The sequence below is a fragment of the Spermophilus citellus genome, assembly GCF_964194105.1.
Source record: "Spermophilus citellus genome assembly, chromosome: 17".
NCBI lineage: Eukaryota > Metazoa > Chordata > Mammalia > Rodentia > Sciuridae > Spermophilus > Spermophilus citellus.
This window is the reverse complement of record NC_138199.1, coordinates 48,462,210-48,484,314: the sequence shown is the minus strand read 5'-3', so window position 1 is coordinate 48,484,314 and position 22,105 is coordinate 48,462,210. Positions and strand designations below refer to the sequence as shown.

General features: G+C 41.2%; 1 protein-coding gene, 1 long non-coding RNA gene and 1 pseudogene across 9 annotated transcripts in view; 1 reads left to right on the top strand and 2 right to left on the bottom strand.

Moving 5' to 3' along the window:
* The window catches only part of LOC308635835, a 61,856-nt gene that overhangs the window by 5,566 nt on the left and 34,185 nt on the right, over positions 1-22,105 (top strand). The window lies entirely within an intron of this gene.
* Positions 9,658-22,105, bottom strand: part of SPAG9 (sperm associated antigen 9) — a 134,993-nt gene continuing 122,545 nt past the window's right edge. For all 3 annotated transcript variants that reach the window (XM_081270602.1, XM_081270603.1, XM_081270604.1), the window contains 2 exons: positions 19,049-19,198; positions 9,658-14,244 (listed from right to left, as the gene is read on the bottom strand). In XM_081270602.1, the coding sequence (XP_081126728.1) occupies positions 14,129-14,244; positions 19,049-19,198 (266 nt within the window). In that variant the 3' untranslated portion in view covers positions 9,658-14,128. The remainder of the gene's footprint in view (positions 14,245-19,048; positions 19,199-22,105) is intronic.
* LOC308635834 (anaphase-promoting complex subunit 10-like) lies at positions 14,253-17,294 on the bottom strand (annotated as a pseudogene). The gene has a single exon. The product of its transcript is annotated as an anaphase-promoting complex subunit 10-like (transcript).

The following is a 22,105-nucleotide window of genomic DNA, read 5'->3' as shown; positions in this document are numbered from 1 at the left end:
CATTTTCTGGGAAAACCACAGGTCATGTCCAGAGGGCTGAATCAGGGCAGCCCATGTGAATGAGGCTCATCATGTTGGCCCAGCCACCGGCCTCAGACACATGTCAGATGGCCATAAAGCCCAGGTGTCTCCTCCCTCATCAACCTGCCCTTGAACGCCTCTCCCTATACTCCCAGCCGCAGTCTTCACATGACTGCACTTCTCTCATGGCCTGTTTTCCTGTGAGCTTATGTTCTTGACATTCACACCATGGATAAGCACCTGGAGTCCACCCTGGAATTAAAGGCGGGAGTTGCTTCTGGGAAGACAGTCATCATTCTCATCAAAATTTCAAAGGGGACTTCCCCCTAAAAAAAAGGGCGGTAGCAAGAAGAGCAGAAGCACAGATGGTCAAGGTTTCAGCTGGGCCCCTCCTAGAGTCCTCGGGCACCTGCCATCTAAGACAATGGTTCTTAAATAGGGACACCTCTGCCCTAGGGGACATTAAGCAACATATTTTCTGTCACATTGGAGGTGTGTGTGGGGTTATGCTACTGGCATTTAGTGGGTTGAGGTCAAGGATGCTGCTGAACTCCCTCTAATACACAGACCACACAACCAGGACGCATCCAGCCCCAACTGACAATAGTGCTGAGATGGAGAAGCCCTGGTTTAATAAGAGTCCTGTCACACAGGGAAAGACGGGCCTCACAGCTGCCCTGAGCATGAAGGGAAGCAGTGAAGCCCTTGAAGGAGCTGGGACTGGCTCAGCACTTGCCCCAGGTTGCAAGGACTTTCCTTTTTTAAGACCTTTTTGGCTTGGCACGCAGAGGTGGAGTGGGCACATGATGTTCTGACCTTAACAAAATACTTTTTTTTTAAAATTTTATTTTGTATCAGGGATTGAAACCTACTTAGGGTGCTTTACCACTGAGCCATATCCCCAGCCCTTTTTATTTTTTCTTTTGAGACAGTGTTTCACTAAGTTTCTGAGACTGAACTCATGATCCTCCTGCCTGGGTCTCCTGAGCTGCTGGGATTACAGGTGTGCGCCACTACACCTGGTGACAAGAATTTTCTGAATGATTTTTTTTTCCTCTTATGGACACAATACCTTTATTTTATTTATTCATTTTTAAAATATTTTTTAGTTGTAGGTGGACATAATATCTTTATTTCATTTTTATGTGGTGCTGAGGATCAAACCCAGCACCTCGCGCGGGCTAGGCGAGCACTCTACCACTGCCCACAACCCTAGCCCCTTCTGAATGATTTTGATGTTCCTTTTTCCCTGCCCAGCCTGGGGCATTTTCTAGAACAATCCACATTCACTTCTCAACCCTTTCAACAAGGAAAAGCAGGCCCTGTGAGGAGGCTCACCTCAGGCACTCACGGCTCTGTTTCCTTTGAGTTGGGTCTCATCTCATCGGCTCTCCAGATGGCCCTTCCTGTGTGCCCTTTTTCACTGATGAGGGGAAAGGCCAGATTGGCAAGGAAGGGTGCAAATGCTTGTTCCAAGCTGTCTGTAGACCAAGCTTTTAGACCCCAGTCAGGGCAGAGGACTTGTTGAGGAGTAGCCCTTTGTAGAGGCAGGGGAATGACCGAAAAGACCTTTAATAGCAATGTGAAGTTGGGGCCAGGGGCTGGCAATCCCTCCCCACCCCTCAGCTGGGCAGTCTGTAGCCAGTGGGGGTAAAGTGTCTGTCCCTGCCTTCTCCCCTGGGACTGGCTGGAATCCCCACCTGGCCCCTTGGAGCCCTGCCGGGCAATGGGGATTGGCTTATCCAACTCAAGTATAATAGATTATCGGATTACTGTCTGAGGAGGTGACTGGCCTAAGGCCAGCTCCAGAGAGGGATCTTGAGACCCCTTTCTGGCACTGCTCATTTATTGTTGGTTCTTGGGACTAAAAATACACTCCCCCTCTGCGGGTCTCAGCTTTGTGGGGAGGATACTGCCTCCTTCCCCACCTAGGGAGGGTGCTGGGCTGTGAGGGTGGGGGCAGCTGTGGCTCAGGACACCCAGCTGCTACCTCGCCTGGGACAAGCCCAGGCAGGCCACTGCTGCTGAAAAGGAAGAGGCCCTTGGGGACAGGGCACAGCCAAGGGGGAGGAGCCTGAGGACAGCAGAGTGACTGAGTATAATAAAAGGCTGAGTCCTGGGCCTCAGGAAGGAGCCGCCTCCTGCCACATGTCTCTTCTCCCGAGGGACATTTTTGTCTTGGTTGGAAACTTCCTCCTGATCAGTGGCATCCAGACTTGACCTCTTCCACAGTTCCGCTCTGCTGCACACCTGCCCCCAGTGCTCCTTCCCAGGCAGGCTACCTTGCCCTCTGCCAGTCTTCTCTGCAGGAGCTCCAGAGGCTGGATGGCAGCATGGCCTCCTGGGCTTCCTGCCTCAGGTATCGTCTGCACCAGGTCCCTCAGGGAAGGGACTGGGGCTCCTGGCTGCTGCTCACCAAAGAAAGATTCCTCCCAAGCACCCTTATTCTCTGGCCGCTCCAATTTCCACCAAGCTTTCCTGTCCTTTCATGAGGCACAAACCTGACATCTTCCCTCTTCCCCAGGTCTTTCCTTTTCTCATGTCAGCTGGTGAGATCTGGCCTGAAGTTGTGCAGAGGCTGGGCAAGGGGGGGGGGGGCGCGATAAAGGAGCTGACTCGCTAATGCAGGACAGTGAGGAGTGGAAGCTGTGCCTGGGGCCTGCCAACTGGAGTTTGGTACATTCATACCTCCTGGAGTATCCTGGAACAGCCCTGGATCCTATGGGGCATTAAGCTTTCCAGGCTTGAGGATATCAAAAAACTGCTATGAGGTCCCCATCCTCTAGGCCCAGGCCTGCTTCAGCTGTGTGCGTAGCCTGGGCCTGCTCTTGCTTGCCTCGGTATCCCAACTGTGGTGAGGCCTTGGAGAGGTGGCAGGGATGTTTCACCCTGGGTACTGGGAAGCTGCCCAGTCCACTCAGAGCAACCTCCGTGTACCCAGCTCTCTTCTCACACGGTCAGTCTCATGCATCTGGGAAGGGGAGTATTGTCCAGCCTGTCTCCTCCTTGGTCTACCAGTTAGGCCCTAATCTGCCCAATCAGCATAGTGATGGCCTGCTCTTCCTTCATCGCCATCAAGAGGCTCCATCACTAACACTGGGGGCAGCAGTGGGGGACAAACCTACTCCAGCTCCTGTGCTCCTATATTTTCGTCATGGGAGAGGAAGGTATCCTAGAACTCATCCAATCCAGCCCTGCCATTTTATAGAACAGAAAAAGGCCAGGTCTTAAAGCTGTGGCCACTCACTGCAGCTTGGGACAGGGATATGAGCTTGCTGGCAGGAAGCACAGTGTCTGCATGTGCGGTGACGTCCTTGAGTGAGCTGCAGAGGGGGTGTGTGGAGAGACTGGAAAGTGGCCTTGGAAGTTTATTCCAGGCACAGATTCTCTTCCCCTAATCCTTACCCCCTCCTTTTTTCCTTTTCAGCAGCAGTTATAAAACCCAGGAAATAAATGTGGACTGATGGCCTGTGAAGGGCTTAGTTAGTGCTGTGACCTGCTGAGTTATGTAACTCCTATTTATTATCGGCCTTGGATGAAATTTCCGTTGAGGCAACTCACTAAGCTCACTCTGTGACATTTTCTTGTGCTTGCTTGGAGGTGGCAGCAGCAGAAATTCCTCTGCAACTTCAAAGACAGAAATGGTGGTGTAGATACTTTCAGAAATCCCTTTCTTTAATCCCTTAGGCCAGTGTTTCTCTCACCCCTTGAAAAAATTGTTCACGCGGGCACAAGCTCCAGGACCTGGCCCCTTTGGGTCCGTCGTCTGTAAGTGACCATAGCCTGACTGAGGAAAGGTATTTCCTTCATGCTGGGGTAAGAACCAGGGGCTGTGAGAATCTACAGGAGCTGAGTAGAAAGGGCGCTAAACTGAGTCCAGAGTTCTAGTCCAGTCTCCACCGCTGTATAACAGCTGCTCTTGGCCTCAGCCTGTTTACTGGTAGAGTGAATGAGTTTACCTATCTGTGTACTTCAACCCTCAAAAGTGTGACAAGCTCCTTGGTCTGCTTTGCTTGCCATGCTGGGGGTGACAGCCCAATGGGGACAGAGGGGGAGGGATGAGGGAAGGTTAGTGCCAGTAGGGCTCCACCTTGTGTTCAAAAGGGAGCAGAGCTGCTGTCTCCTCGACTCCCTTCCTGCTTTGGGAGGGGATGGTACTGGAAGAATTAAGCTTCACCTCTGAGCCCCTCACCTTAGTAGCCAAAAGGGCCCTAGGAAGGAGCTAAGGGTTCTGATGCCACACTAAAGTAGACTTTTGGAGACCCCTTCTCAGCTTTAAGAAGAAAAAGACTCAAGGGAAGTCCAGGACCCACAGAACTCAACAGTGCCTCTTCATAATCAGGACATATTCCTCTCATTACTGATTCCTTGATACCTTAGGTACAATCTGGTGCATCAAAACAGCTTGGACCAAGTGACAATGGCTGCACTAATTCCTATCATAAAGGATCTGGGTATGCTCCTTTATGTTAAGTGACCATAGCCTGACTGAGGAAAGGTATTTCCTGGGATCTGGCTGGGCATGACAATGCCCAATCCAAACTGCACTTGGCCCAAGATAGATTGAGGGCCCACAGATGATTTTTGAAGGACCAGGAGCAGAAAGGGGCTAAATTTTACAATTCTTCATCATAACTTGGTTTTTGAGCTGGTTTCATATTACAGTAGAGGAGTCTTTGAAAGAAAGAGCCTTGGGGTTCCAGAAACATGACTTTAATATGAAGTGGAATGGTCTGATAAACCCTCAACTGAGCGGTGATCAGGGCATTATAGCTCCAGGCAAACTCTCCAAGACAGAACCATAGATGGCCTACACAATAAAAGCCTGCTCCCAAACCATCCCAAACACAGCAAGAGGCAAACACCTGGAAAGTCACTCCTGGATTTCAAACTCAAAGAAACATTAACACATGTCCGGGCAGAGCCAAAGGTAGGGGGAAATAAGCTTGATGAGAAAGGGCAATGGAGCTGGGCACACTGGTGTCCATCTGCAATCCGAGGGGACTTGGGAGGCTAAGGCAGGAGGATTGCAAGTTCAAGGCCAAGCCTGGGTAACTGAATGAGTCCTTGTCTCAAAATAAAAAGGTCTGGAGATGTGGCTTGGTGGTAGAGCATCCCTGGGTTCCAAAGAGAGAAAGAGGGAGGGGCAGTGGACACAAGAAATCAAGGCATCAGTAGGGGAAAAGAAACATATTTCTTCATTGTTGAGTAATATTTAACATGATCTTATTTGTTTCCTCCAATAATCTTATCATAGACCATCATTAGCATACTACTTATGAAGCAATTCAAGTTTTTGAAAGATTATTCCACTCTTTGCATGTTACCGGAGATGTCCTAAAAAATATTTTGCATTCTTGCTTGAAAAGACTGAGTTCTTAAATCATGTGGACAGCATATAATCCTTCTTGTCACCATTCCACACCCTACTGTGCATCTGTTAATATTTAACTTTTTTATGTCTAGTCTCCACCCACTTATATACAGTAACTGAGCTTAATTCTTGTCATAAAGCATTATGAATAACAGATACCAAAGATTTTTTTTTTAAAGAGACAGAGAGGGAGAGAGAGAGAGAGAGAATTTTTTAATATTTATTTTTTAGTTTTTGGCAGACACAACATCTTTGTATGTGGTGCTGAGGATCGAACCCGGGCCGCACGCATGCCAAGTGAGCATGCTACCGCTTGAGCTACATCCCCAGCCCCAGATACCAAAGATGTTTTGATGGCATCTAAAATGCCAAATCTACTATTTTCATGCTTTAACACGTCCCTTAGCATTCCTGCATCAGAATGAAATTAACTATTAGATGCAAAATATGGGTTTTTCTTGGCTGGGTGTAGAGTCACAAGCCTATAGTCCCAGCAACTTGGAAGGCTGAGGCATGGCCAGCCTGGGCAACTTAATAAGACCCTGGCTTGAAAATAAAAAAAGGGTCTGGGATTGTGGCTCAGAGGCACAGTGCTCACCTAGCATGTGTGAGGCACTGGGTTCAATCCTCAACACCACATAAAAATAATATATAGATATTGTGTCCACCTATAATTAAAAAATAAATATTAAAAAAAATAAAAAGGGCTGGGGATATAGTTCAGAAAATCCCCAGTAGCACAAGCATACACCCACAATGGGTTTTCTTGTGTTTTAGCTTTCATAGAACACCCCTTTTCCTTAAACCGTGGAGGGCAAGGCAATAGAGCAAGGTATGTGTCAGGCCAAGGCACCTCTACTTGAGGAATTACCTTCCTCAAAGTATCCTAAACAAGGCCTGAAACATTAACAAGAAGACTGAAAATAAGGATAATTCTGCTTCCGACTAGCACTGCAGCCAATTTTTCTCTTATTTTTGTCACATTATAAAGTAGACACCATACTAGTATCATTTGTTCAACTTGTGCTTCTAAGGAACAGACACCTTTGGGGTTTTCACCATTTCTGAGTCTGCTTCCCCCTACTGGTCTCCATCTCCTTGAGGGTGTCTTACCTGTCTTCACACATGTGACACCTGGGAACTCCAAAAGCACAATGCTGAGTGCCCAGCAGGGTAGGTGGTTTATTGGTTGCTGTCACACGTTACTTAGTCATCACAAGAACCCCTTGGGAATTCTTTATTTTTTGAGCAGGGGCACTGGGGATCGAACCCAGGGGCACTTTACCATGGAGGATCCCCAGCCCTTTTTAATTTTTTTTTTTCTTCTTAAGACAGGGCTTCACTGAGTTGCTGAGGCTGGCCTTGAAATTGCAATCCTCCTACCTTAGTCTCCCAAGTTGCTGGGATAACAGGAGTGCACCAACACTCCTGGCTCTCTTTGGGATGTTACTCTCACCTCAGAGTAAAGAAACTGAAGAGTGACGTGACTATCAAAGAGTCACAAACTTAAGAAACATTAGACCAGGGCTTAAACCCAGTTCTCTTGGACTGGAAGTCTAACACTTTTCTGCCCACTTGAAGTAGCCCTGGTGTTCACTTGATCTGGTTATAGCACCAGCAAGGTACCTGATACTCTCAACTAAACTTGTTTACCAACAGGCAAGGACTTTCTGATAGCCAGGCCCCTGAATTACCTGGGAATGGTAATATTCTCCCCAAAGGGTTTCTCTGCAGATCACCTTATGAATTTTTGGGCCAAATATTTGGAAAAACTGTTAGATGTTATAAAAATGAAGCTAGGCATGATAAGTAAAAGGTACTTTTTTTTTTCTATGAAAAACCATCAGAAGATAGCCTTGCCAAGTGAATTCAGGCTTAAGAGAGATGAAATATTCTCTTCAAGCTTTTAATGTATCAGTAGGTTCAAAGTACCCTAAACTTCAATTGTCCATGAATCAAAAAAAGAAAGACTATTATGTTGGGCTTGGGGTGAGTCTGCTCGAAGGCCACAATGTTCAAGTTAAAACAGGCTAAAAATGAATGAAGCTCTGTGCTCCTGGAAAACAAGTGTTTGTGAATCCAGCTGAGCTGCTTTGAGTTGTCTTTTTCTTTTTTCTTCTTTTTTTCCTGTGGTGCTGGGGATTGAACCCAGAGTATTATGCATGCGAGGCAAGCACTCTACCAACTGAGTTATATCCCCAGCCCTGCTTTGAGTTCCTTTAAGCAGATGTTCTCAATAGGAGGATAATAATCAGCTGGGTAACTATATCAGTAGTCTGATATTCCTGAGAGGAAGAAGGGAAAAAAAAGTATTCTGCAAATAGCTCCTGGGGTGATTCTGGTCATACCTCCCTCTCCTGGTTCAGCTGAGAACTGTGGCTTTAAGTTAAATTGCTATTTCCACTGAGCAGAGGTTTATTTTGTCCACCCCTCTTTTGGGGCCTCCATTCAAATCATAACTCCTTTGTGTCTGTGGGTGGGAACCACTGTACTGCTTGAATATGGTGAAAAGCAAGGAGTTAAGCTATCTAGCTTCTTTTATACAATGTTGTTCTGATAAATTGGAAACTCTAGTAATCAAATCCCACCTACCAGCTGCCTGGGCCTCATGGCAGATTGGGCAGCCCTGAACCTGCAAGCAAGGTATGGTTTTTATCTGTATAGACAATAAAACAAGGAAAATCAGAAACAGGGTCACAAAACCAGAGGGTTACAATTAGGGTTTTTCTTAGATCACCTGACTGAACTACCTTCCCCTTTAATACAAGAGAATTCACATCCAAGGATGTGAGTGTTAAAGCACTTGCCTAGCATGCACAAGACCCTGAGTTGGATCCCCAGCACCACAAAAACAAAAGGAAAAAAAAAAAAACCCACAAAAAACTTCCAAATGTTTTGTTAATGTGACCTGCCTAAAGTCACTGTAGGGGTAAAGCCTGGACCCACAGCTTTTTTTCCCACTACCTTGCTCTATCTCCCTAAAGAAAATGGATTTAGATGGGTGTGACAGTGCATAACTGTAATCCCAGCAAGTTCGAAGCCAGCCTGGACAACTCAGTGAGATCCTGTCTCAAAAATAAAATTTAAAAAGGGGCTGTGGATCTGCAGCTTACTTTTACCTAGTAGCATGCATGAGGCCCTGGGTTCAATCCCCACTACGGGCGGGGTTGGGGTAAGGGGTCAGTTTAAAATGAAGTGTATTAATTACCCAATATTTAAGGCAGTCTGAGAAATCTGTCAAACAGAGCTAGGGTTAGGGATAGGGTTAAGGTTAAGAACCGGGATAGGGTTAAGGTTAGGTTTAGGTTTAGGTCATGAGTTAGTGTTAGTATAGTTTAAGGGTTAGGGATTGAGCTAGTGTTTGGACTAATAAATAAATTGATTACTGCCTCTTTAAGAGCTGGTAGCTTAAGCAGAATCTCTCTACTAAGGCCTGAGAGGCAGTTCTCTCCCTGGTACTGGGCAGGGGTCTATAGGCTACAGTTCCAGTTATGACCATGGGGCTCCTGCCCTGTTCCCAACAAAAAACAAAATGAATGTCTTCTGTCTTCTGTTGCCATTTTAACCTCTTACTAGAGGGATCAAAATATGGCTAAACAGGATGCAACAGGACTGACTAATCAATTTCCAAAACAATGCCTTGGCAGGCTCTAGAGGACGGAAGAGGCAGGCGCGTCAACGTCCTACCAAGTCAAGGAGTGAGTCAGGCTATTGGTTATGTTATAGAGCATCCCACCTCACTGGACAGATAACTGTGTCCTTTTCTGGTGAAATGTCTTATTAACATGACAAATGGGATGACTTTCACTATCACACAAGAATCCCAATGAAGACACACAAAATCCACTGGATCACACTAAAGACCAGTGCGCTGAATGGGATTAATTTTATATCATCCTTCCTCTCAGAGTCTCTCCAAAGCAAGAGATCACAAATAAGCACACCATATTATCAGAATCCCAACACAACCTGTCTCTTATCACAGAGTAATCTGGCAAAGGATATATCTTAGTGTCATGAGTGGGTTGTCACTCCCCACTCCTACATCTCTAGACAGTCCTCTTGTCCATTACCTACATCTCATTTGAACACATGAGCCAAGCGGCTCACCCCACTGCTCACCTTCAGACAGTGGCAAATGACAACATTCTGGACCCTGAGAAATGATATGTTTGATGGAGAGATTATTGGACTTTCAAATAAAACCCAAGTTCAGACCCCTGGGAAAAATAAAAAGGAAACAAAACACAATGGACCTCATACATGTTTCATATACATATTTATATATATTTCATGTACAAAGTTACATTCCGAACCCCAGGGATTCCATAATAGAAATAAATACTGAAATAACTACATTGCTAAGTGAGCTTTTTGCTCATAGAAACAAAGCCTCAGCCTCTAAGACAGTCAAGTGGGACACTCCAAAATCCCACTTTATGGAGGCAAGTAAAATTCTGGATAAGATGTCTAGAACAAAAAACAAATTTAGAACATAAATCGTTAAAATATATTCAAATATTGAGAAATGCAGGACAAAATTAATAGTAAAACTTAATTATTTAAGAAAAAGACATTTAGTGTTACAGAAGAGCATAACCCTGTTAGAAAAGCATTGATGACTTCCACATTTCATCTTCTCTCCTCCTCTTCCCCTGTCACAAAGTGAGACCAAGTAAGTCACTTTCTCAACATGATCAATTAAGAAGAGCCCTACTGGCAATGCAGCATGGTGGTAGAGCACTTGCCCAGCATGCACAAGGCCCTGGATTCCAACCCCAGCACCATGGGGTGGAAAAATAGGGCAAAGAAAAGCCCTAACTCTGGTTGAGTCCTTTGGTAAAGGTCATAATACTCACAATAAAATAAATATTCAGTTCCACAGCATTTCCAAGACACACATCCTTTAGGACAATTAATATTATGAGATGTTTTATTACTAAGGCAGCCTATGTCAAGAGTTCTCTTCTCAAATGCAGGAAGAAACGAACAATATTGCAACTGAGAATCTTTTTTTTTTTTTTTTTTGTATTGGGGATTGAACACAGGGGTGCTTAATCACTAAGCTAGATCCCCAGCCTCCCCCCTTTTTTTTCATCGAGACAAGATCTCATTAAGTTTCTTAGGGCCTTGTTAAATTGCCTGGCCTCAACCTTGCAATCCTCTGGTATCAGCCTCCTGAGTCACTAGGACTACAGGCATGCGCCACCATGCCTGGCTCAAGAGAATGTATTTTAGCCTTTCTTTTTCTTGTTTTGCGGTATTAGAAACTGAACTCAGGAGTGCTCTACCACTGAGCTATATCCCCAGTTCTTTTATTTTTCATTTGAGACAGGGTCGTACTAAGTTGTTGAGGCTGCCCTCAAACTTATGATCCTCCCGCTTCAACTTCCTATGTAGCTGGGACTACAGGTGTACACCACTGAACCTGGCTTTCTACATAAACACACTTCATCTGGAAAGTCACATGCTGAATATTCTGTGCTAAAATGTTTTACACTCTCAACAAGTTGCAATTTTTAAGAGACTGATTCCTATTTTAATAATTTAGATCCACACAAGTTACAGAAAAATACTCTCAAAACTGAGTCCATAGAAAATATTCTCCCTTTGCCTCACGGAGATTTTAACTTAGACTTAATAAGTATTAGATTGAGGCATACAGTGATGCCATTTCTATAGATCAGCTATGGCTAAACAATGATAATTTCATGAGATTCAATTTCTTCTTCTTTTTTTTTGACAATTTTTTAATATTTATTTTTTAGTTTTCGGTGGACACAACAACTTTATTTTATTTTTATGTGGTGCTGAGGATCGAACCCAGCACCCCGCGCATGCCAGACAAGCACGCTACCGCTTGAGCCACATCCCCAGCCCTCCTCTTCTTTTTTTTTTAATATTTATTTTTTAAAAGTAGTTGGATATAATACCTTTGTTTTATTTTTATGTGGTGCTAAGGATCGAACCTAGGGCCTCGCACGTGCTAGACGATCGCTCTACCGCTGAGCCACAATCCCAGTCCCTTATATGATTCAATTTCATACATAACCCAATGTAACAAAATGAGAATCCTTAGTACCCCTGATTTCTTCCAATAGGGGCAAATTTTCTATGTGGAGAGACCAACCCAAGGCACTCAATCCTTGTCCGTCCTGGATTTGGGAGCTACAGCCCTCTACTGCTTTTGAGAAGCTTACATTTGGGCATTTCTTCAAAAGACTACCACCTTGATCAAAGTAGACATTACAAGAATATAAACCTATTATTGGGGGAAAGAGGAAGGAAAGTAATCTATAGAAAGTGTTTAACTGAAATTATAAATATACGCACAAGTCTTTAAAACAAATTATACAGGCATTTTTGTCCTTTTTGGTCCCTGAAATTAATTAACAGGGCCACAGACAACCTGATATCTTTAGGTAAAATGATTACGCACCTATATTCCTTAAGTCAGAGCTGGTAAGTTTAAAAGGAGCATTTACAACCACATTTGCACAGTTCATTGTTAATTCCTGATTTCCTAAGTTACATCAATCATACAAATGTGTGAAAGGCTTCTGAACAAGTGGGGCATCTGACTCTGGGATGCTTACCTCTTGGGATTAAAATTCCCAACACTTTGGTGTCTCTATGAATTTATACAACATTCCTAACAAAGGTTTAATAATGCTTTTTTGGGAATTGCCAAAAGTGGCTAAGATTAAAACAAAAACACATAGCAAACAAGCTATGGAAAAGTGGCCTAAATTTTGTTTCCTTAAGCGACTAAGCTCAAGCAAAAAATTATCTGTTACATACAGCTTTTATTAAAATAGGTTTTTCTTCTAAAACATACACAACCACAGTTTTATTGTGTATACAGTGTGCTTATAGACACATGTGGCCAAATGGATCCAAAGGTCTTCCAAAGCTCAGTAAATCCCACGTATTTTATGTCCTAGCCAGATCATGTATATGTGTTAAAGTCACTGGTATACTTTTTACAGATATCTTTGTGTAATAGTTCAGAAGGAAAAAAAAAAAACAAAACCCCTGGTACCTAAGAATGCTTCGACAATTGGAGACCTGTGTTTGCTTTCTTTTCTTTGAAGTCCTTACAATGATGGGGGAACATTTTTCCCGTTAAGTTTGTTTTTTTTGTTTTTTTTTTTTTTTTAGTTGTAGATGGACACAATACCTTTATTTTTTATGTGGTGCTGAGGCTCAAACCCAGTGCCTCACACATGCTAGGCAAGTGCTCTACCACTGAGCCTCAGCCCTAGCCCCAATAGGTTTGCATTTTTAAAATAGCATAAAATTATATTTAACTTTGCCTAGAGTAACAATAAGAAATGGTAAACCATACATTTTCAAGAAGCTTGAGAGGGAAAAACCTAAAGCATCATGGTTTTAAAAAACTTACTAAGGGAAAAAAATCAGTTAAATATAGATTCTAATCTATTTTTTAAATAGACACTGTTAGTTGAAAAGATGTAATTATCAGCCTTGACTTTATATATATATGGTATATCAGCTTTGTCTTCTTCCCCTTCATAGTTTTCCTTTTTGAAGATAGTATTTTGAGCTTAGAAGGGCGCAAAAGCTTAAACATGTTACTTACATCCAAAATACCAAGTATTTAGTAGTTTTACACAGAAAAAAGAAAACAACCCTCCTGGTCAAATTTCTCATTCAATGGGCTAGTGATGTAGCTCAGTGGTAAGCATACTTGACTGGCATGCACGAGGCCCTAGGTTTGGTCCTCAGGAACACACACACATATACACACAAAATCCTCACTTAATTGGTGAGGACAGACTCCATCACCCTCCATCACGACTTCACTTTTACTTCTAACAGGTCAGAGCAGCCCAGGAACATGTGGCAAATAGGTGATATTTTATACGGAAAAAGACCCCGAATTAACCACCACCATCTCTGGTATGATGAATACAAAACACAAGGCTAAAGCTTCTTCTAAGCTTTATAAATTATAAACCTCTCAAACTTGTCAGTTTGAAAACAAGAGAAACTAGTCTCAAAAAAAAAAAAAATCAGGATATTCAGAGAAGCAGGCCTCATAAACTTTAGAGCTCTAGTAAGTCAGAAACAGGAAACTTTTATTTAAATAGTGTAGTCTTAATTTCTTTAATATAAAACCCCCTGAAAATCTGATGAAAACAAAGTTTTATATACCATATAAACAAGATTTGTCAGACTTGAAAAGTGAAAGTTAATTTACAGTTAGCTTTTAGCCTTCTTGGGACAGTTAGACAAATCCTGATACTCCATCTGATAGTAGTGTGTGTCAATTTTATATACACCGGGGAAAACTCTGTTATAGTACTTAATGGTACAGTTTCATTTATCAAGTGTTTTCCAATAATTCCATTATTAGTGACAGCTAACAAGTGACCCCATCAAATGAAGTGAGTGACATTAGACTGTGGCAGAAAAAAACACATCTGGATTGCTTTCTGTAATTCACCAGTTTGAAGAAAGTAATTCTTTGATTTGTTCATAATATACTGAAATTGCCTATAACACTGGTGCAGTAAAACAGCTAGTTCCTCTGTATTGTTACGGCAGGACAGATTTTGTAATATAAAGTTAACAGGAAGAAATGCTCACATATTATGTGGTGAAACTTATTTCACCAAAAAAAAAAAAAAAAGTATTAAATAAAGGGGAAAAGGAAAAATAAACCATGCAGAAGAGACATGTCCCTATCTCCACCTGTATCCTATGGGCTCACTCACTGCCATACATCACTTGCCATACTATCAAGTGACTTCTTTCTGCTTTGGTGACAGATGGTTCAAGTGGAAGATCTTCTCCAAGAAGTTCTGATTCTCCACCTTCATCACCTAGTGGATGATAAGGAGACTCAAGTTAGATTAACATGGGAAATATAGAACTATGTGAATTACATAATGCTCATGGTTAGTCTATGCATAGATGCACAAAACTTGTCTGACTTCCACTGCAGAGAAACAGTAAAATACCATAAGTCAGAATCTTCACCCACTCATGCAAGTCATTACAGAGCTTTGAAAAGGTTTATTCGTTTTCCCCTATACTTATAAAAACGAGTTCACCATAGTATGTTGGTAAGACATTGCAATACATCTGCACACTGATGTTAACAGAAAAGGGAAGCTAAGACAACAAAGCTGTCCAAATCTGTGTTCATCCAAAATGGACAGCTGGGGCTGGAGATACAGTTCACCAGAAGAGTGTTTGCCCTAAGTTTGATCCTCAGAAGGCTGAGCCAGCCTCAAAGTGATGTGCTAAGCAACTCAGTGAGACCCTGTCTCTAAATGAAATAAATACAAAATAGGGCTGGGGACGTGGCTCAGTGGTCAAGTGCCCCTGAGTTCAATCCCCAGTACCAATAACAACAAAATAAAAGAATTGAGATTAAATAATGCTATAAGTGTGCACAAAGAGACAGAGCACACAAACTAACTAAATCCCAAATCCAAACAGCTTATTAAATCAAGTGACAAGAAAAGTTCTTCAACTGAAGATAACCGATACAAGCATGTAGAAATTAAAAGTCTCCTTGAAAGACAGCAAATTCATCACCTGCTATACTAGGCTTTTCTTCCCATGATTTTCAGGTTTAGGACAGGTGATGAATTAACAGCATATGGTAAAGACTGAGAAACAAAAAGGTTGGGGCAGTAGGGAGGCCACAGGTCCTCTGCAAGGTGGCTAAGTGAATGTGGTGAATGAGGTAGTGGGCGCACTCACTCCTCTCCATAAGCTCACATCAGTTAACTTTTGTACAGAGCAGGGTTATTCTGACACAACCTAGTGACAACTTGTCTGGTGGGATGAATTCTTCAGCAAAATCCTAAAAATATGCATACCAAAGAACAAGACATTCTACTGATGTTCTAAAATTTTCTAATGTGACCACCTGAATTTCAGCTACACAAAAGAAAATATAGAATAGAAAATAGAAATAGTGTAAGAGAAACAATCTTGATTATTTGCATCTTTCTTTGCAGGCCACTCCCTCCCTTATCCACCCCACTAATTTCTGCCCTTGTCCCACAAGAATGCCAAATCACAGAGATAAAATTCATTTTCTGAACTAAAAAATCAACATGGTTAGAATGTGAAAAAAAAAAAATTAGGCTTGGCTCTTAATAGCTGTTGAGACAAAAAGTTGTTGGTACTTGTTTTCTGAGTTGTTTTGAAGATTCTATTTTATCCTGTTTCCAACAGTCTCTACATACTACAATTCAAGATACAACATTAAAAAAAAAATAAAGAACCTATGGAGATCTGTTTGTCATTGTTAAAATATTGCAGGAAATAAAAAAGGAAATAGAACAATAACAAAAAAAATCAATTTCATTTTTTTCAATATGACCCAAATTTTATTTATCAAAGTTAAAATACTTTTAAGTGTATATAAAATTGTAAAATAACTGATGCATTTTTCAATAAAGATATCAAACATAAAATGTAATAACAGAAGAAAACAAAGGATTCATCACTTTTGCTCCTATTTAAAGTCACCTTATTGATCGATACATCATGAAATCGACAGTTATACATCTAGGAAATTTACCAAAAGAGCTCTCTTCTACTGGTGTGTATATTTTAATTTGTTCATGTGGGTATCTCTCCCATTTTGGTGACTGGCTAGAACAGCAATCTGTATCATGAATGTTTGAGTTGGCTTCTTATGATTATCAGTTAAGGGAACATGAATCCAGCCACTTGGTTCTACCAATTCAAGTTGCTGAACTGGATGTTCACTAAATGAGGCTGGGACCCATCTGATTACCAGTATGTTTCTAGATTGACATCTCGTAACTGATCCACTCCAAATCCCAGTTTGCAAGGTGAGAGTGACTAAACAGCTTGTGACCCAGTTTCCCTTACTGTTCCAGTCCTTTCCAATTAATTGCTTAGGATCTGTACCAGGAGGTGTTTGTTTGGTCATTTTCTAAATATTACCTTCCAGACTTGGTTTGCCACAACTGAGGGTCTCAGGGATGGCGAGAGATCCACATCCCTCCCCACTCCACTTCTACGACAGCCTGGCTTCCCCAATGATGACTTAGAATGGGGATCATAGCCCTTCCTTCCAATTTTTTTTAATTCACTACAAAAATTAATTTATAAGCCAGGTGTGTGGCACAGCCTGTAATCCCAGCATCTTCAGAGGATGAGACAGGAGGATTTTGAATTCAAAGCCAGCCTCAGCAACAGTGAGGCCCTAAGCAACTTAGTGAGACTCTGTCTCTAAATAAAATACAAAATAGAGCTGGGGATGTGGCTCAGTGGTTGATGTCCCTGAGTTTAAATCCTGGCTCCCCCCAATCCCCCAAAATTTAATTTTATAACAGGGCACAGTGGTGCGTGCCTATAAACCCAGCAATTCAGGAGGCTGAGGCAGGGGGATTATGAGTTCAAAGCCAGCCTCAGCAATTTATCGAGGCCCTAAGCAACTCAGTGAGATCCTGTCTCTAAACAAAACACCAAAAAGAGTGAGGATATGGCTCAGTATCGAGTGCCCCTGAGTTCCAATACCCAGTTAAAAAAAACAACGACAACAACAACAAAAAACACAATTAATTTATACTTAAAGACAAGTTTATTTTTCAGGCTGGATTACTAGAGATATTGCCAAATCTAGTTAAGCAATTTTTATGCTAGTCTCAGGAGCTACAATGGAAGGAATTTAGTGGAAATAGAAAAACTACAGAGATTTTACTAACATATTCTTTTTTTTTTTTTTGTACTGTGGATTGAACTCTGGGGAGCTTTTACCACTGAGCTACATCCCCAGTTCTCTTTAATTTTTATTTTAAAACAGTGTCTCACTGAGTTACTTAGGGCCTTTGCTAAATTGCTGAGGCTTGCCTTGACTTGTGAGTCATCGGGATTACAGGAGTGTGCCATCTTGTCAGGCTCTACCATATTCATCGTATGGTTCCAAGTGCCTGCTGTATTCCAAGAAAAATCTATAGAGATCATCCCAGCCAAGTGGAGTCCTTATAATTACTTTCTATAAAGAAATGCTGCACTACTAATTATTTAAAACATTTTGAAACTAATCCATTCCTGGCGATATTAACAGGATCAAATCAATTTCTAAGCATTACTTCTTCTTCCTTAAAATTATGTCTAGAAGCCTCTTGTATTAGATATTCTGTAAAATCTCTTGCATTAGATTTTACACTAGTTGCATATGGCACACTGTAATTTAAATGACCTTAAATTTTTACAGAATTCTTATCTAAAATAATAATCTATCACTGATCTATATTTTTATATTCTTTAAAAATCATTCAATACTTTATGTTTGGAAGCTTTTCAAATCACTGAGATTTTTAGGTTAGTCTATTTATAGCTGGTAAATTCACATTGGCATGTTGCTTTACAGTTTACTAAGCACTACTCTTTTCCTCTGGATTTGCTGCCTGTTTGGAGTTCTGAGTGAATGGATCATTCTCTTTTGCCACATCCCACTAGGTAACAATTCTTCATCATGCTGCTTCTGTATTCCCACTGTCCCTACCTCACTCAGGTATTCATTTTTTTCTAACTCGCTTCCCTATCTTAAAAAAAATTTTTTTTTAGTTGTAAATGGACACAATATCTTTACTCATCTTTATGTGATGCTGAGGATCAAACCCAGTATCCTTACACGTGCAAGGCAAGTGCTCTACCAATGAGCTACAGCCCCAATCCTGCACTTCTCTTTAGTCTTGAACCTTCAATCCACCTTCCACACAGATCTAATCACATTGCACCTCTATTTAAAGGCCTCCAGCAATACTCCTTTTCTTGAAAGATAAAGTGAAAATCTGGTAAATAAAGGCCTCTCATAATCCAGTTCCTCCCTCACTTTTTAGACTAGAAATTCACACTTCTTTTCTACTCCATGTTCCTGTCATTTAAAAATGTTTTTTCTTCAGCTAAAATGGTTTTGCCTCTCTAAATTTTGGTCAAGACATTCTCTTACCTCAGAATGCCAATCCTCATCCTTCCCCAGTCCATTTCCAACCTGATCCTTTAGACTAACACTATTCAGTGATGAGTCACTTCACGCACCATTTCTTGACTTCCTTCTCTCCCCACCCATGGGAAGAACTGACTACTCTTTACCAGAGCATTTATAACATATTAATACTGACATGTCCTCAGCCTGTATTGTTCTATAAGCTATTAGAAGGAGGCTTTATCTGACTTGTTTCCACATCTCAAAGTTAAGTCTGACATAGTAGATGCTCAATTAATATGCAAAAAGAAAACAACATGTGAAATCACTTTTGATATGAGTGCTGCTTTATAAAGTATTTTTATTTTCTTCATTTTGCAGGTGAGAAAACTGTAGTAGAATGATTTGCCCTGGGTCTTTAGATTCAAGGTCTTCACATGAAACTTAATGACCACTTCTTGCTATTTCTCATATTCCTTCGAACAAATACACTTGGGTATGAAAAGAAATGTGTGTGTATGTACATATACATATATATACAGAGGCAGAAAGAAGGCAAAAAAGAAATATACAATCCTTCTTCAAGCGAAGAATTTAAAGAGAATATCTTAGAAATCATTATCAGAGTGGTTTCTATTTACTATGGCTGAAAGTCCACATTGCAGAACACTGTGGAAACTGAGCCCCCAGAACCAAAGACTTACCCATCCGGAAGTCAATGTAGCCCTCTCCTCCACTGATGACAAGCATAGACTTCAAGGGTGTCTGGCTGCTGGATTCCGGTGCAGATGGTCCTGCTTTATCACCTGTTAAATCTGTGCCACTACTGCCACTTTGTGGGCTAATGACTTGACCTATTTTACACAGGAGCAGAAGTACATATTACTTATATCATAGACGAGGACAGGGCATAGTATTTTATTCTTTCTCTCTGAATTTTTTCAGAGTTAAACAAACTGGCAAATACATGCTCAATACAAAGTACTGGGGATGCTATAAAGTTCTGCATGATCAGAAAACAATGATTAGAAAGTCATAAGATCTCAATCTGAAAACCTTTAAAAAATTTTTTTTTGTAGTTATAGATGGACAGAATGTCTTTGTTTATTTTTATGTGGTATTGAGCATGGAACCCAGTGCCTCACACATGCTAGGCAAGCACTCTGCCAATGAGCCACAACCCCAGCCAGTCAATCTTTCAATCTGAAGCGGAAATAGATCCAAAATCAGTGTAGGATATGTATGGCAAGGCAGGTCTTAGCTGCCTGTTTTCAAATTATTACAATCTCTACCTTCTGGTTTGAGGGACAGTAGAAAGGTCTCTCTCCTGAAAGGAAATGTTTGCATTTGTTTATGAGACAAAATAATCTTCAACTGAAGCCGTACTGATTTGCATATTTAAATTTATTTCAAATCCATGGCCTTCCTTTCATAGTTAATTATATCTTATTTTTAGTTTAGAGTATATAGATAAAACTGCTAATTGCTCCATTTGTTCTAAAGCTTTAGTTCTACAGTAAAACCCATGATCATGAAATGATAGATAAAAACCTTTAAATGTTATTCACACCGTGAATAAATGAATAGTCTCCAAGGCATCCCTTTTAGAAAGCTTTGACTATATACTTTTTTTCTTGCCAGAACCTGCTGTCTTTTGGTCAAACTACCCAGACCATGACTCCAGAAGCTAGCAGGACATTGTTATATGACATGATATACTCTAAATTAAAAAATTATCTTAAAAAAGTGTATAGGACAAGCCAGGTGCAGTGGCACATGTTTGTAATTCCAGCAGCTCAAGAGGCTGAGATAGGAGGATCGCAAGTTCAAAGCCAGCCTCAGCAACAGCGAAGCGCTGAACAACTCAGTGAGACCCTGTCTCTAAATAAAATACAAAATAGGGCGGGATATGTGGCTCAGTGGTGGTCAAGTGCCCCGGAGTTCAATCCCCAATAACCACCCCCCAAAAAAGAAAGTGGATAGGACAGTATGATGTATCCCTACAGGGCTTCATTAAGATCTGATTTAAGCATTTTCTAGAAGAAATCAAGCTTATTAGAAATAACTTATATTAGTAGACTAGTTAGTTCTGCTTCAGAAGCAAGGACATGAAGGTATGACAAGGATAAACACGATGGTTGGGGCTGTGGTTGTAGTGCCGCACATGTGAGGCACTAGGTTTGATCCTCAGTACCACATAAAAAAATAAACAAAAACAAAACAATGGTATGATAAGGATAACCAAAATTCTTTAATTTTTAGGGCCAACTGGCTTCACATGTGCACGTACACACACACACACACACACACACACACACACACACACACACACATATACACACAAATGCTGCCAATTCTACTTTTAAATTTATACCCAATAGAAAAGTCTTATACATATGCATAAGAAGGACCATCATTTTTTTTAAATGTCTTTTTTTTTTTTGGATTGAACCCAGGGGGCACTTTGTCACAGACCTTTCTATTTTTTATTTTGAGACAGGGTCTCACTAAGTTGCTTAGGGCCTCTTGCTAAATTGCCGAGACTGATCTTGAACTTGTGATTCTCCTGCCTCAGCCTCACAAGTTGCTGGGATTATAGAAGTGTGCCACAATGCCTGGCAGTATTTATTTGCCTTTTAATGGTATTATGATTTTGGTTTGTATTTTTTGGGGGGTTGGGGGTACCAGAGATTGAACTCGGGACCACTTGACCAATTTTGTATTTTATTTAGAGACAGGATCTCACTGAGTTGCTTAGCGCCTCGCTGTTGCTGAGGCTGGCTTTGAACTCACAATCCTCCTGTCTCAGCCTCCCCAGCTGCTGGGATTACAGATGTGTGTCACCGCTCCCACAATGGTATTGTTTTTAAATGGGAACAGAAACCTAGCAGCTCATCAATTGGAGAATGAATAAAACCAAACACATTTATTTAGACATGCAAATATTATGATTAATAAACTTGATTTTTATGCAAAAACATGGACTTTTATATTTTCTGATAAAAAAAAGAAAAAAAAAAAGAGAGAAAATGCTGTTAGTTGCCTATACATGCATATACATTCTGTACATGCCTATGATCCCAGCCACTTGGGAGGTTGAGGCAGGAGGATCCCAAGTCTGAGGCCAGACTGGACAACTTAGCAAAACTCTGTCTCAAAATAAAATAAATAAATTAATTTATTATTATATAATTAATTTATTTATTTCAGTGGTAGTGCTTGTCTAGTATGTGCCAGGCCCCAGGTATCAAGTACCACATCACAATGTTCATTCTAGGAATTTATCCTAAGAAAATGACTGAGGCTAGCTTTGAACTTGTAAATGTACAAATGAGGTTTCAGGAGGTTCATTATCATGTGAGGAATAATTGAACAACTGGTTGGACTACCATATGCCAGCTCTTGTCTTGTGTACATTTAATCATTTAGTCTTTGGAACATCCTTGGGACATGTTAATTTTATGCATCATCTTGGCTAGATCACTGAGTCCAGATACCTGGTCAAACACCAGATATTGCTGTGACAGTATTTTAAAGATATGCTTAATGTTTAAAGTAAAGCCCTTCATTATGTAGGTGGTCTCACCTAATCAGTGAAAGACTTAAAAGAAAAATACTGAGGGCCCCTGACTGGTTTCAGATTTAGATGCAACATCAACTCCTCTCTGGGTCTCTAACCTGCTGGCCTGCCCTACAGATTTCAAATTTGCCAGCCACATGAGCCATTTCCTTAAAAACTCTCCATATACCCTCAACTCTTT